General features: G+C 36.9%; 1 protein-coding gene across 1 annotated transcript; it reads left to right on the top strand.

The window, feature by feature from the left end:
- Positions 1-388: 388 nt before the first annotated feature.
- On the top strand, positions 389-15,879 carry LOC104270884 (probable global transcription activator SNF2L1; the record flags this gene model as incomplete). The annotated part of the gene is made up of 15 exons (XM_009865384.1): positions 389-475; positions 3,255-3,421; positions 4,334-4,434; positions 4,553-4,653; positions 5,084-5,263; positions 7,227-7,382; positions 7,652-7,783; positions 8,537-8,605; positions 9,290-9,399; positions 10,088-10,314; positions 10,871-10,992; positions 11,302-11,454; positions 13,885-14,017; positions 14,986-15,134; positions 15,760-15,879. Coding segments are annotated over 15 exons (2,007 nt in total), but the record flags the coding sequence as incomplete, so codon positions are not given.
- Positions 15,880-16,811: the final 932 nt, after the last annotated feature.

Here is a 16,811-nt window from a genome sequence, read left to right as displayed (position 1 = left end):
ACCCAACCAAAATGCAAATGCCAGAAATTTGCAGTTAGGAATTTTGCATTTAGAAATCACATTTTTAAAATTTAAATATCTTTTCCAGATATTAAATTTTATTTTGCCTTTAAAGGGAGATCTCTGTAAAAGACTAAACTTTCAGTACTTCCTGTGCCTTCAACTTGGATCCTGTTTGTAGAGATAAATATGAGGACGAGACAAATTTTCAACATGCGTGTTATCGGGTCGTGTATCCTCTTTAGCTTTGTCATGGATATCAGGTTCTGCTTTGGGTGAAATAAACCTTGTGAATAAATCTTTGTGCAGGTTTGTTCTGTCTGATATCTTTTTGCTTTAGTAAATAAAGAAGCTGGTAGTTATAAAGTGTTTAAAATTTGTATTTCAGAAAAATGATCCCACATTTCAACTCAAACTTCCTCCAAAGGCAGCTAGACCTGAAAAAGAAATTGACCCAGAATATGAAGAGAAGATGGTAAGTGTTTTCATAATGAAACATACTGCAACTTTTTATGCCATTTGTTTGTTTGCTTGAACTAGATCAGCAGAGTTATAAGAAGTTATTCTAGACTGTCAGAAAAGGAAAACAAATCATGATTCATTTAAATGTCTAGTCCAGTGTGGTGTTTTTCCCGGTGGCTAATGGTAGGTATTTAATGAAGAATATTTAATGAGAACAGAGAAACCAGTTAGTGATAGTTCTGTTAAATGCTGTCCCACTCTTCAAGGATTTTTATCTGCATGTTCTCTTGAGTTTGAGGCTATGTTTTTTTTTATACTCACTAGTTGTCAGTGTTGGGGTTTTTTTTTCCCATGGATTTGTCTGCTTGGTGTTTTTCACCTCATGTGGCTTTGGTTATCCACACTCTCCTGTGGCAAGGAGTTTCTATTCAATTGCTTTTTATGTTTAGAACTCTCCCCTTTGGGTTTTGAATCTGTCTCTACTGGCTTTATTTGATGACCCTTTGGGTCATGTTGGAGGCATCCTTAAGCTAATTCTTAAATGAGAGGAATACTGAAAATGCCAGTTTCTCATCATATGGAAACATAACCATTTTAAATGTTGATATGTGTGATAATGCGTGTCCTATAACAATACAAAAGAGTATCTGTCTAGGACATGAAGGGAGCTTGTAGTGCTGGAGAGGAGGGACAGCAGGGTAACTTTTGTATTACAAAGAGGCCAAAACCAGGAGGACATTGCAAGACTTCTTGAATGATGTGTAGTAATCTCTTGGTTGAAGCTGATATCTGTAGCTTACTGCGTTTTTCCAAAAGTTTTAACATTAAATGAATGTCTAATAATTAGAATAGACTTCGAAAGGATTAGATACCATAGAAGCCAGGGAAGCGTATTACTGTTAGACATAGAAAATGGATACCTACTTGTATGAATACTGAATTTTTAACCTGCGAGAAGACACAGAAGTAAATCTGTTGAGAATGAGTTGAGTAAATAATTAAACTTGATTTCACAGTAATACATGATGAATTAACATCTTTCCTAAATTAGTGTTAATTCAGTTGTTCTAAGAGGGAAAGGGAATAGGTGTGAAAAATAAAATAAAATCTACCTTTCATCAGTCATGCAATTGTGAGCAAGACGTTTACTGGATATCAAGGCGTGCTGCTTACGCCCTGCCAATGACCTTGCAGGCAGGTTAGCTTGCCAAAACCATCATGTATTTTTAGTTTAATATAAATCTTCTGAATGCGTTTGTTCCTATCCTATGATCATAAACATCCACATCTTTACTCCCCCGTTTAGAATTATTTTTTGTAGAAGTTTTACTTGAAATTTACAGTTTATTTGGTTTTCAAGTGATTTACACAAATGGTCCAATAATGCATGCAAGGGAAAAAACATCTTTGTAAATATGTTTATTTGCTGGTAAGTGGTATGCTACTGAAAGAAATGCATTGCCCTCATGTGGCAAAATCGTGCATTGCAGGTCGAGTTTATTTTTATTGCTCTTTGTTGTTGTTAAGAGCCTTTTTACTTGAATATAAGTTACCTGCGAAATAGCTTTATATTGTTTGTATGTTTCTTATCTGTTATGCTACAGAACTCCAATTTCACTTCCGTAGTTTCTATTGAGATATATAAATGAAATTATTGTGAAAATTGCTTTAGGTGGTACACTGTTACCTGATGTTTAGAAATGTCATGAACAAGCTAATAATAATTGCATCCTGTCAGATATCACTTGCAGTTTATATTTTCCGTAAAAATCATGTAACACGTTATAAATCTAGAGGATGTATGTTTTGCTGTGTTTATATAGTGAAATGGATATACCTCATTGGTGTGGCAAAACTGTTAAGCTTGAAATTTGAAATCTGACAGCAAAATTCAGTGAAAGCAATACTGAGCTGGTGAATCCATTCCTTTAGTTATACTTCTAAAAACAGAGCTACCACATTGTTGTCTTGGATCAAATCCTGATAGCCTTGAAGCTGATGGAAATTCTGTCACTGACTTGAGCAAGGTTAGGATTTAATTTCTTGCTGTAAGTCATAACCCTAGTTTTTTCTTTATCTTTTACTGACAGTTCTTTAAAGCATCCCTTCACAGTTGCTTGTGTGCCATGCAGACTTAAGCAATTTGTGCAAGCAAACTGGTTTTGGGTTGTTCTGCTAAACTAAGTTTTAAATGGGCATGAGCTGCTGGGCTGGGGTTATCAAGTTCTGCCACGTCTTCCAGATTGCTGTGGTATTCACGAAAGATCATTTGAACAACCACATGTTCTGCAGCACAGTTGGAGAAATCACAGTGGAAATTGTTGCAATTCACGGAACGTTTCCCCTGAACGCTGATGGAGTGGCAGTATTAAACACCAGCCAGGCAGGCTGGCAGTGGTCTTGTGGCTTTTTTTTTATAGGAACTGGTTGGAAACAGAAGTGCTGAGGTACTGACAGGCTGACTCCTGTTCTTGCCTCTGCCATGAAAGTGATTCTAAAGAATGTCTATCAGTATGGTGATACACGCTTTCCATATATTTTTATGTATATATAAATTGCTCTAAAGCAGTTAATGTGCAGCTGTAAGCTGAAGCAGCTCAAGAGCTATTTCATGATGCTTGTAGTCTGCCGAGTTGGCTAACAGTAGGCAGATGGTCTTATCAGTCTTTCCTACTAAAAACTATTCTCACTGGTGCCTGAATTCTGTTTCTTAATAAACATACATTTATTTTTTTATGATGAAAACTTTCTGATTTTTCTTTTTTTAATTCTCTCCCCACTTTGGAAACTAGAAAGCAGATCGAGCAAAACGGTTTGAATTCCTTCTGAAGCAGACAGAACTTTTTGCACATTTTATTCAGCCTGCAGCACAAAAATCACCAACATCTCCATTGAAAGTCAAGCTGGGACGGCCACGAATGAAGAAAGATGAAAAACAGAGTTTGATTTCAGCTGGGGAGTATGTTTTGTTTTTATTTCCAACTTCTTACACCTTCAAGCAAATTACACATTTTAACATACCAATTAGCTAGTGGTACAGAGATTGTGCTTTAAGTAAGTTCAGATCTCTTCCTGTTGATGGTGTATCATAATTTCTTTAAAAGCTGGTTGATGTATGCATGACAGTCCATCAACATTAGTATGACCTTGGATCAGAAATGCACTTTTAAAGTAGATTTCCTGATTCTTGCCACTTACCATGCTTTAGTCTATATTGTGGAGTGATTTTTGGAGCATGTGAATTAAATTTCTTTTGCATGACTCTGAACTAGAAGATGCATTGCAGAAATGCACCTGATGTGCTCCAGCTGCTAGTGGACTTGTTGGTGGGAGCAGAGTGGAGCTAGACCAAGTTAAAACAGGACAACGCGTCTGTGGTGTTTATGTTGGATCCTCAGCACCACTTGTCTTGCTCCACGGGTCTATCTGTGTTAGTAATGGAAGCGTAGCTTGCCTGTAATGTTTCTGAGGGGTCCTGTAATAGCAAGCAACTAGCTTTTGCAAAATGGCATTTTCTTTTTTAGAAGTTTTTAGAAATTGTTTTTTAGTTGAATATGTGATTCTTCTGAATGGTATAGTTATCAAGTAATTGAGTCTAAGGCCACCACTGACTTGTCTTGTATTTCTGTGTTTTGTATTAGAAAGTACCTCAGTGATGCTTGTTGTCAGAGTATAGTTATGGCTCTGGAGAAGAGGACTTCGTATCAGTGTTTCTAATTAAAGCTGGAATGAACCAGGATATAATTCTGGTCAGGGTACTAGAACACACAGAGTAGATGAATGATTTTCTGTTATCATTTGTCCCTTGATTTTATAGTCAGTGTTTTGAAATTAATTCATATAAACATGAATCTTGGGATTCTTTCTTTAGTTATCGTCACAGGCGCACAGAACAAGAAGAAGATGAAGAGCTGTTGTCTGAGAGTCGAAAAACGTCTAATGTTTGTATTCGATTTGAGGAGTCTCCTTCATGTAAGTATTATGACAGTTTTCTGATTGCTGTGATGAAATTAAAATCTGAGCAGATCACAATTAAAAATTTCTACTTGGAATTAGTATTTTTCTACTTAGAGGAATCTTATATTTACAGATGTGAAAGGAGGAACACTAAGAGATTATCAGGTTAGAGGTCTGAACTGGATGATTTCATTGTATGAAAATGGTGTTAATGGCATTCTGGCAGATGAAATGGTAAGCAGTAATCTTTTGAAATTTTTGTAGCAATTATTGAGCAAAATTCAACATTAAAGTGCCTATAGTATTTAGCTCAGTCCAGTAGAGCATGGTGCTGATAACACCAAAGTCGTGGGTTCGATCCCTGCTCGGTCCCCATGTGTTGCCTGATCTAGTGGAGAGGCGTCCCTGCCCATGACAGGGAGGTTGGATTAAATGATCTCTAAGGTCCCTTCCAGCCTAGGCGATTCTATGATTCTATGATTTAATGTATGTGCAGTAGTATGCATCATTCTACAACAGTTAGTATTTAATGCAACAAACATTTGCAGTGTAGTTTGCTTTATAGACTGTAAGTGGCAGAATTATCTAGTAGGAAAATTGATTGATGCTATTTCTGTATGGTGTTTCAGCAAATTTCTTCCCTCTCCCTTTTTTGTCAATGCAGGGTCTTGGTAAGACTCTGCAAACAATAGCATTATTAGGCTATCTGAAGCATTACCGAAATATTCCGGGGCCACACATGGTCCTGGTTCCGAAATCAACTTTGCACAATTGGATGAATGAATTCAAGCGCTGGGTTCCATCATTACGTGCTGTTTGCCTTATTGGAGATAAAGATGCCAGAGTAAGTGCTTTACATTTCAAGGAGGTACACATTATTTGTCAAAAACTAGCATTTGTGTGTGTGGAATTCTCCCTAAGTTACTTCCTTAGATAAAGTGGTTTTTAGTAATCTTTATACTAGTGTTGAAAACACAAGATGTTATGCTTTTAACTATGAGCAAAAAATGGAAATTGATAGGTGAAATAATAGACTGGGGTCAAAGAACAGCTGATTTACCTCTTTCTGGTGTCGTTTTGACTTTTTTGGACCTATTTTTTCTCTTGTGTTGCATTGCAACACATTGCAATGTGTTTGCTTTGTGACAGTATTCATTTTCTTTTATTGCCATCAATTTGTTACCTCTTTCTTCACCTTTTTTAGGTGACTTCTCCCACTCTGTGTTTTATGTCCACGTGTTGCCTTGTAACTAGGATTCTGTTGCGGAGTTTTTCATCTTTCATAGCGAAGGTGTTAAAATAGATACAGGGTGATTTTCTAACTTGGAAATCCTGTTATCCTTGGATATTCCTGTGAATTCTGTGGCTCCTCATGTGGATTGCATGGTTGCCTATTACTGCTTGAAGGTAGGAATGCTCTGCAGAGGGATCTGGACAGGCTGGATTGATGGGCTGAGCCCAGTTCTATGAGATTCAACAAGGCCAATTGTGGGGCCCTGCACTTTGGCCACAGCCACCCCAGGAAAAGCTCTGGGCTTGGGGAGGAGTGGCTGGAAAGCTGCCTGCCGGAACGGGACTGGGAGTGTTGGCTGACAGCCAGCGGCTGAATGTGAGCCAGCAGTGTGCCCAGGTGGTCAAGAAGGCCAATGGCCTCGTGGCCTGTACCAGAAATGGTGTGGCCAGCAGGACCAGGGCATTGATCATCCCTCTGTACTCTGTGGTGGTGAGGCTTCACCTCAAATTCTGTGTTCAGTTTTGGGCCCTTCACTCAAAGGAGGACACTGAGGTGCTAGAATGTGTCTAAAGAAGGGCAGTGAAGCTGGTGAAGGGTCTAGAGAACACATCTTAGCAGGAGTTGATGATCTTAAGAGTCTTCTGACCTGTGATTCTGTGAGAGGAACTGTTGGTACTGCCAGCAAGTTAGACAATCCCTTCCAGTGCTATGGTCTTGGATTTGACTGTACTGCTCTTCATAGATTGTTTTGATTTGAAGTCTGCTACTATTTGTGCCACAGTATACTTATTACTAGTTCCGACTGTGTTGAAGGGAAGCATGCACCTTCATTTTATTTGCTTTCAGAGTCTTATGTTTGTATTGTCATAACTTTTAATTTCTTCATTTTCTACTTATTCCCTCTGTTCTGTAGTGGCTAAAGCACCTCTGAGCTTACATTTGCATTTGCAAGTCAGTGCGTAGCATTGCACTCCTTTATTAGGTAGCTCTTCAAGGCTTGGGCTTGAACAGTTCTGTCAGCTGGAGGGGTCTGTGTACCCTGGTAATTAACTTCGTGGCGACCTGCATATGTAGCTTTTCCACAGGGTGATGTTCTTTCATGTGAAAGCATTGATATGCCTAGATATATGTATCCCTTACAAAACAGAGATGAGGCACAGGAGGGAGATTTTTAGGAAAGAGGGAAGGTGGGAATGGACTGTGTGAGTTGTTCTGAAATACTTTTTTTTATGGATTGTGTCTTTGGACTCATTAGTTTAGAGGGCTTTTTCCCCTGTTGGTAGTATGAACTGTATCTAAATTAGAGAAAAATTATGTTGAAGAGTAGATGTTTAATTTTGAGTAGTGGAAAATTTATGTTTTGCTTAACACATCTGATAATCTGTCTGTGCCTGTATTACAAAGGGTTGAAGGCTTTTGTCACAGTAACTTTCAGTAACTTTCGCTGAAAAGATGTTTTGAGTCTCCTTTTGTGTGCTAGCTTAGCACATCAGTAATGTTGGTGGGGTTTCACTGAGTTCCATATAAATTGTTCATGCTTATAGTGTTTATTAATTCAGATGTTCTGCTTTAGGCTGCTTTTATCCGTGATGTTATGATGCCTGGTGAATGGGATGTTTGTGTTACATCATATGAAATGGTAATTAAAGAAAAATCAGTCTTCAAAAAATTTAACTGGAGGTACCTGGTAATTGATGAAGCCCACAGAATAAAGAATGAGAAGTCTAAGGTAAATTCAGAATTATTTGATGCTTTCAGGATGGTTTGGCACAAAAGATTCCATCTGATTTTAGCTGATGATAAGTGTTGGGTGTGGTTTTGTTTCTTTTTTTTTTTTGTAAATGTAAGATGTAAGTTACTGGATGGTAAATATGAATTGCATAGGTAGCTCACTACCCTTACATTTAGTTGACATTTGAAACAATGTTTTCAGAAACTTATGAAAATTCATTATGCTTAAATGTACGTAATGATGATAACTATTTGTTGTTTTTCTAGCTGTCGGAGATTGTACGTGAGTTCAAGACAACAAATCGATTGCTCCTTACAGGAACTCCTTTACAGAATAACCTCCACGAGCTGTGGGCATTACTCAATTTTCTTTTACCTGATGTCTTCAATTCTGCAGATGTAAGTTGAGGTTTTGAAGTACAGTTTTATTGTTTTGATTCCCAATCTGCAGAAGAGAAGAATGACCAGCCTAGGAAGAGACATACAATGTGGAAGACCTGGATTTGTTAGAAGCTCAGTGGCTTACCTAGCTGTAGATGACATTTTCTGTGCTACCTATTTAAAACAGTGCATTCTGTTAGTGTACGTAAGGCTTCAGGCTAATAATAGCAGATGTAGTATTTTGAGTAGTTAAAGTATTACACGAAGTGGAACAAAATTTTAGAGAGCAATGCAGGATGAAGAGTAGGAAGCATCCAAATAGGAGTAAGCCTTTTCATACTCAGAATTTGAGTCATCTTTCTCCTCTTTTACTGTTAAGGTTTCCTTGTACTATATTGTTTCCATTATTTTTGCTCTGTTCTCCATGACATTTACGTAAAGATTCTGGTTTCTTTTTCTTTTACTGTACACAAGCTTTGAGAGGAATAACTCGGACACTGCAGCAATGATCACTGAAAACCATGGTAAATTAAGCAGAGTAATAGTACTTTGTCTGTGGAATTACTCAGTTGACTTGAATGTTGTAACGTAATGGGGAACTGGCACAGAATTGCAGGCTGATTTTATTTATTTATATATTTATTTTTCACTCATGGAAGTAATTTGTCTCAAGATTGATGTCACTCTCAGCTGGAGTGAAAGACAGTCAATGTGTCTGTTTTAAAACTACAAATGATAAACTGTTCATACCAATTATGTTTCTCACCACAGGATTTTGACTCATGGTTCGACACTAAAAATTGTCTTGGTGATCAGAAACTTGTAGAAAGACTTCATGCTGTAAGTAATTAAAGCTGTAATTGTGTGTCATTGTTAGCATACACAGTGTAAAAAGAAAAACAGATTGTTTCCCCCTTTATCTGAAAGTTGAGAAGATGAACATGAGGGTATTTATTCAGCTACAGAAATGCCCAGCAAAGTATTAATTAAATATTGGAACTTTGTATTATCGATAACTGCTTTTTTAACATTACTATTTGAAGCAGACAAAATCTGTACGTAAAATGTGAAAATTGAGAGTTTTGAGATCTTTTTGAAACCATTTATTATTGTGAATAGTATACTGATAAAAGTCATGCCAGTCTGAATAAAGACATGCCTTTACCTTTGTTTTACTGTGCATGAGATAAAAGAAATTTTGCACCATAGAGTAACAACACAAATCAGAAGAAAGTAAAACATACATTGCTTACCTTTGAAATATTGATGTGTTTTGTATATGCGGCCAGTAGAAATGAAGCAGAGCTAATGTTAGAAAGTAATAAACAGATTTTTATAACCTTGGTCTACTAGTGGACAACTTGATTTTGCAGATTTTAGCAGATTTTTTTCTAAAGGAGTCACCATGACAGCAATAGATATTGATTAGTTCTGAATAAATATCAGATAATTAAATTTTAATTTTGTATTTGAGGCAATCAATTTCATAAGTTCATCCGTGGAAAAACTCTTTAATTTTTCCAGGTTTTGAAGCCATTTTTATTACGTCGCATAAAAGCTGAAGTAGAAAAGAGTTTGCCTCCAAAGAAGGAAGTAAAAATTTATCTTGGGCTTAGTAAGATGCAGAGGGAATGGTGAGTTATTTACATCAAAGTAAGATTATTTTCTTATAAAGAACTCTACAGCTCTTCACACAGGTGTTTTTTTTATTTATTTCTTGTAGTTGCATGTTAGGATAGTCAGATGGAGGAGCTTCTAGCTCGTTTTGGGTTTGTGTTTTTTTTTAAAGATGCACAATTTACAAAGAGCTCAGGAATGTAAATGACAAGTATTGGAAGGAAGAAAGCAGAAACTTGTCTTCCTTTCCTAATTTTATTTGAGAGAACATATGCCTGCTAAGTTTCCTTCTTTGATCCAAGTATGTATGCACCAATAAGAGGCTGAGCTGAAATTAAAATAAAACCTTAAGGAGCCACATACTCAGAAGGGGTGTGAGAAAAGGAGCCAGGTCAGTGTAGCAGCTTCAGTCAAATAAATGATGTCTTTAATCCACTTTATAGTCCTAAAAGGAAAAGTGTAAGGTAACCCAGTAAATGACAGATCTTTGTCACTCAGTAAAATTTCATTTCATGTTTAGCTATGAATTTATAAATCCTTTCTATCTATCAGATATTTTCACCAGATTTAATGATATAGCTCATTATAATGTAAACAAAACAAACATATCCAGGAATAAGTAATTGGGATATTGTAGGGTTTCAGTCATGTTTTAAATATCAAATAAAAACTGAGAGTTGTTCAAAATTGACTGTAAAACTTTAGGTATACAAGGATCCTGATGAAAGATATTGACATCCTGAATTCGGCTGGGAAAATGGATAAGATGCGTCTGCTCAATATTCTGATGCAGCTGCGGAAATGTTGTAACCATCCTTATCTATTTGATGGTGCTGAGCCAGGTCCTCCTTATACCACTGACACGCATCTTATCACTAACAGTGGTAAAATGTTAGTTCTGGATAAACTGCTAGCAAAACTCAGAGAGCAAGGTGAGTACTGTTTATGAACAGCAGTGATCTGAATGCTCATTGTAAGTAAAACTGTCTTTCAAAAATTGCATAAATTAATTCGTGCCTTTCTTCTAGTAAATGCGTTCATTACATCAGTGAGGTTTTTTGTTGGAAATCATTTTTCTGTAGATCTTAACACATGGAGGGAAAGAATTCTTAACAGGAGTGATGGGGAAGACTGATAGTATGGAGAAGCAGAAGGGAAGTAAGAGCAGACCCTCCCTTCTGCTGCCTTTAAGAAAATTTCTGATGAGAGTGTTAGTTTGTCTGTGCACATCAGTCATCTGCTAATTATCTTACCATGGTTTTAAGTGTTCTATTTCTTGAGCTGTGTTATTTCTTCTGTATAAATTATCAAATAACCTGTCTTGAGGAGAAGCTAATCAATACCAGAAAAGTAACTTCAGAAGGAGGACTTACTTGAGTAAGTTGGGCATAGTTCAGAATATTTCACATAAATTCTTACTTATGCTCTATGATAGGCTTTCTGAGAACCATAAAACCAACAACAAAATCTTCTGTGTTGTGCTGTCAGGTTCCAGAGTTCTACTTTTTAGTCAGATGACTCGCTTACTGGATATTTTGGAAGACTATTGCATGTGGCGTGGATATGAGTACTGCCGACTTGATGGACAGACACCACATGAAGAAAGAGAGGTGAGAAAGTTGTATATAAACAGCAAATGACTTTGTTTCACATTTTAGATTATTAGGAAGTTATTTACATATATATGTAAGTAGCTACATTTTACAGTTTAAAGTAAAACAAAAATGCTACAATTAAAAAAAAGGCTGCCAAGGGTATATGTGTTTACTGAGTAAAGTGCGTAGTAAAGTAGGTTTTATTTGTTCCTCAACTAAGTGAAAATAGTGTGGATTTCAAAGAAATTTCCTTGAAAAGCCACCAGCATATTGGAAGCTTATCTGAATACACCGATACTTCAATTTAGACGCTTTTTCTTTTAGGAAGCAATAGATACATTTAATGCTCCCGACAGCAGTAAATTCATTTTCATGCTGAGTACCAGAGCTGGAGGTCTTGGAATTAATTTGGCAACTGCTGATGTGGTTATTCTCTATGATTCGGATTGGAACCCTCAAGTAGATCTGCAAGCCATGGTGAGTTAACTTCTAATACCCATTCATTTGTTAAAGTTTTCATTGTTCTGTTTTGTTTTAGTGTTTCAAGAACTTGCATTTTTTTCTTATTTTTCTTGACTTTTTGTATTTAATAGCAAGAAACAAAGGAATTAAATAAAAAGGGATGAACAGAATTATGGAAGAAACTACATATTTCTCTGTAAATGTCTTAAGATTACTCAATTATGAAAATACTTATGTCAAAATACTGTATTAATAGTCTTCATCCATAGAATTATACTTAATTCTGTCTTTCCAGAAGACAACAGTAAGTGATTAACAGAGGACTGTTTCCGAAATAATGGCAAAGAAGCAAAAGCATGCAGATGTATATCCCTTCCTTTGGGAAGCTTATGTTTTTGCAATCCAGCTTGTTTCTGTATAAGTATAAAATCATTTGGTGGTGATGCCAGGGGATAAAAAGTAACTTACCTTTGGATTAATCATACTGAAATCTCTTAGCGTGCTGAATATAAAAAACCCAAAGTCTGTGATTTGTTTCATGCGGAGTAAAAATCACGTAGAATCATAGAACAGCTTCAGTTGGAAGAGACTTTAGACGTCATCGAGTCCAACCTTTGTCGCAGCCCTATCAACACCACTAAACCATGTCCCTCAGCACAACATCGACCCTTCTCTTAAACACCTCCAGGGATGGTGACTCAACCATCAACATGAGCAGCCTGTTCCAATGCCGGACAACCCTCTCAGTAAAGAAATTCTTCCTAATATCCAACGTGAACCTCCCCTGGTGCAACTTAAGGCCATTTCCCCTTGTCCTATCAGTTGCTGCTGGGGAGAACAGACCAACCCCTGTCTCACTACAACCTCCTTTCAGGTAGTTGTAGAGACCAATAAGGTCTCCCCTCAGTCTCCTCTTTTTCCAGGCTAAACAGCCCCAGATCCCTCAGCCGTTCCTCATATGACACATGTTCCAAATCCTTTACCAGCTTGGCAGCCTGTCTCTGTACTTTCTGCAGCACCTCAATGTCCCTCTTGTGGTGAGGGGCCCAAAACTGGACACAGTACTCAAGGTGAGGCCTCACCAAAGCTGAGTACAGGGGCATGATCCCCTCCCTGCTCCTGCTGACACCATTGCTGATCCAGGCCAGGATGCTGTTGGCCTTCTTGGCCTCCTGGGCACACTGCTGGCTCATGTTCAGCCGGCTCTCCATCAACACCCCTAAGTCCCACTGATCCTTCCTGCATAGAACCATAGAGTTCATAGAATTGTCAGAGTTGGAAGGGACCTTTAGATCACCTAGTTCCAACTCCCCTGCCATGGGCAGGGACATCTCCCACTAGATCAGGCTGCTCAGAGCCCCATCCAGCCTGGCCTTAAAAACTTCCAGGGATGGGGCTTCCACCACCTCTCTGGGCAACCTGTTCCAGTGTCTCATCACCCTCATGGTCAAGAACTTCTTCCTCACGTCCAATCTGAACCGATCCATCTCTAGCTTCAAGCCATTCCCTCTAGTCCTATCACTACCCAACATCCTAAAAAGCCCCTCACCAGCTTTCTTGTAGCCCCCTTGAGATATTGGAAAGCCACAATAAGGGCTCCTCGGAGCCTTCTTTTCTGCAGACTGAACAGCCCCAACTCTCTGTCTGCATGACTGGGAAGTAGAGTATTTGTTCTGTGCTTTGTGTTTTTTTGGAACGAAACACATCAAATATTTACTCTGAGTAACTCATCATTTTGATAGGCATTCTGACTACCAATAGTAGACCTGTAAACTGATGAGTATGATTTGTGAGGTTTAGTAGGATTTTCAGGATTTTGCAGGAGAGTAAGGTTTAATTGCTCGTGTGTAAATGACAGTCAGAAAATCCTGGTATCAATGGCTTTAAAGACAGTAGTTTTACTTTTTTGTTTAAGAGTACAAAATAATATTGTAATTCACGCTTTCCAGAGCGAATAAACACTGTGTGTTTTACCTGTGCCATGTGAGCTGCATATTGATGCTTTAATGTAGCTAGCTTGGGACAAGTGCACAGTATTAAAGCTGTGGCTGCATGGACTTTGCCAGTGGAATTAGTATGCTGAGGCCAAGGATGCCAAAGTTTCAATACCTATGTCAAGTGAGAGGATTAGTTTGAAAGAAGTGCAGGTGTCTGTATGTATATGCTGTTGTATTCACTTCCAAGTTGCATTCAGTTCAGACTTTGAGTTATCTTCATTTACAGTGAGGGAGATGCATTTATTACTATAGTGAATGACCCAAACTTAAAAGCTATAATAACCAGATATAAGTAAAAATTACCATACTGATTTTATGTTTTTGTATACTGTTGAATAATCAATGAACCAAGAAATACATGTTATTTTCAGTCTGCTGTTTCTGCCAGCTAACTGTGTACTGCTTGTGAGTTTTTGTTGCTGAACACTCACTGATTTGTGTTTGTTAGGATCGTGCGCATCGTATTGGTCAAAAGAAACCAGTACGGGTGTTTCGACTAATCACTGATAATACTGTTGAAGAGAGGATTGTAGAAAGAGCTGAAATAAAACTGAGACTGGACTCTATAGTTATACAACAAGGTATCAACTGCTGTATATGTTTGTCTGCAACAGAATTGTTCAGTCCATTAAAGTATGGGTTAAATAACTGTACAAATGTGCTGTGTGAGACAAAGCAGGCCTTATGTATAATAGCAGTACTATATCAACCTAAGAAATTGTAATGTAAACATTATTCACTTGTTCAGCTGAAATTTTTGAAGAGACTATTTTCCTAAATAATGTGGGCATAGACTTCTATTACGACCCTAAAAGAGGAAAGGAAACTATGGCTGAATAGATGTTACTTGGCTTTTGTCATACGTTAAAGAGAAAAAAAAGACATGGTCCATGATAGATAAAAATAACTGCATAGTTGTGCTTCTTACCATGTATGAATTTACTGAGCATTGAAACTGCTTAGGGTATCTTAGCATAGGAGGTCTTAAAGAGTTGTTTATCACAAGCTAAAGTTCCTAAGCTAAATTTTGAAGGTTGGATGTATTTTGAAAAGGATGGGCTACTGAAAAGACGATGGTCAATATTTTGATGGTCTCTCAAGAGACGAGACAGAATCAGTGAAATTTTAGGACAGAAATTAGAATTTTTGGAAAAATACTCAGTGATTTGTGTTGAAATTAGTGAAGTGAGTATTAAAAAATCTTAATTTACTTCTTAATGGCTATTACAGAATACTTGGTCATTTTTCATTTTGAAATGAGATTTTGATCTTAAAAGTTCAGCTAACTGTAAGAATAAGATCTTACAGATAAAATTTGGATTACCTGAATGGGAATCTTTCTTTGTTATGGCTTGATCCAAAATTGCTGTATCAAAGTTTCTGATTTTCTGTTTATTTTTAATGCAAGTGAAATGTGATTTTTTTTTTTTTCTGTGCAGTTTTTCCATTTTTTTCTTTCTTGTTTTGCCAGTGAACTAAAAACGTCCGCTGTTTGCATGGTCCTGGAACTTCTGTATCATAACTTTCACCATGTTTTCTCTAATTTTAGGAAGGCTCATAGACCAACAGGCTAACAAACTGGCAAAAGATGAAATGCTGCAGATGATCCGACATGGAGCCACGCATGTTTTTGCTTCCAAAGATAGTGAGCTGACAGAAGAAGATATAACCACTATTTTAGAAAGAGGTGAAAAGAAGGTTAGTGAACAGTTTTGCGTGGAATTTGAAATGTGTAAAACATGAAATATGTATGCACAAAATAGTAATTAAATCTGAATATGTAAATCTATTTTTTTCCCAAATAAGTAAAGCTTATAGTTTTGAAGGAGTAGAATTAGTGACCTATAACTATTTTCAAAGTTTAGACTGTGCGCACCACATCTTAGCACTGTTTATTTTGTGGGCTTTAAGAAAGATGTAAATGTTACGCCAACACTTCTAATACACACAGAACCTTTTTGGAGCTTTATCAAGCAGTAAATAGGTCTATGGAAAAAATGAACTACCATTTCAGATCTAAAGAGTTGGCCGTAAATATCATTTAAATTTTACAAGTAGGTCATACAGTTGTGTGGTTACATCCTATCATAATAAAATTATTTTAATAGAGAATCTTGGGGTCAGATTTTTCAAAACTGAAAAACACTATGGGCAAATCTCCTTACAAGAAAAAAGTAAGTAAAAGTTTAAAGGAGAAAAAGACATTGAGAATATTTTAATAATGATAAAATCTATTTTGGGTTGTGGGTTTGTTTGTGTGGGTTTTTTTCAGAAAAGACTGAACAGCTTGAGTGAGCTTAAAATTATCTTCCTTTATTTTTAGACAGCTGAAATGAATGAACGATTGCAGAAAATGGGGGAGAGCTCCTTACGAAATTTCACTATGGACACAGAGATGAGCTTATACAACTTTGAAGGTGAAGATTATAGAGAAAAACAAAAGGTAATTTTTCTTCAAGTCTCTAAGACTTTAGAGAGACAAGCTTAAAGGCCATACTAGAAATGTTATGGTTATAAAGGTTATTCTAGAGAAGTAAGGAGCCACTGAAGAATTCACTTAGTTCTGGAGAAGCATCAGTATTCTGACTTTTTGTTAAATTAACTTCAAGCCCTGCTGCTTTTCTTCACGGTAAACTCTGATAATGTTGCTCAAATTTTATCCTTTCTGAAGCAAAAATACTGTGTTGCAATCTTATTTTACTGCCACATAACCAAGAGGAAAACCAGGCCTAATAATGATTTCTTGTGTGGAACTTAAAGTCTTTTTTTGCAGCGAAGGTTTTAGTCACAAGCATTAATGTGAACTGTTTGTGCAATGTTTTACCAAATTATAGAAGGATCATCCAAACAAAAAGTGTTACTCAGGGTATCGCAATGTTACCTTTGTGTCTCTGTTTTGTACAGGACATAGAGTCAAGGTATCCTTTAGGTCTTAATCTGGAATCAGGTATATGAACTTTTATTTAACTAGAGAATGCCTTTCTAACCCAGGTTTCTTGCCAGTTTTGAAGAAGCATTTAGAAAAAGAAAATATCTTCTGAGAACAGAGTGGAGCGTGTGCATGTATACTGAAGATTCTTTTTTGATTTTGATAATTTCATTACAAGAAGCCAGCCAAATACAGCACAGTCTTGAAATACGTTTTTATAACTTTAATTTCGTTAAGACTAATTTGCTGCTGAATGGATTTTTTTTTACCAATGTTGTAGTGTTATTCATTGTGATATTTAGAGGAGAACCAATTCATTCATATCACAATATATTATAGAATTCAGAGCTCGAGTCCGCAGTCCTTCCGTTGTGTTTCGACAGGTGTACTTCAGTCACCTGAGTAGATTAAGTAGAATATCACAGAATCACAGAATCATCCAGGTT

This window comes from Apaloderma vittatum, unplaced genomic scaffold, assembly GCF_000703405.1.
Source record: "Apaloderma vittatum isolate BGI_N311 unplaced genomic scaffold, ASM70340v1 scaffold7070, whole genome shotgun sequence".
Taxonomy (NCBI): Eukaryota; Metazoa; Chordata; class Aves; order Trogoniformes; family Trogonidae; genus Apaloderma; species Apaloderma vittatum.
This window is presented reverse-complemented; position numbering and strand designations above follow the sequence as displayed.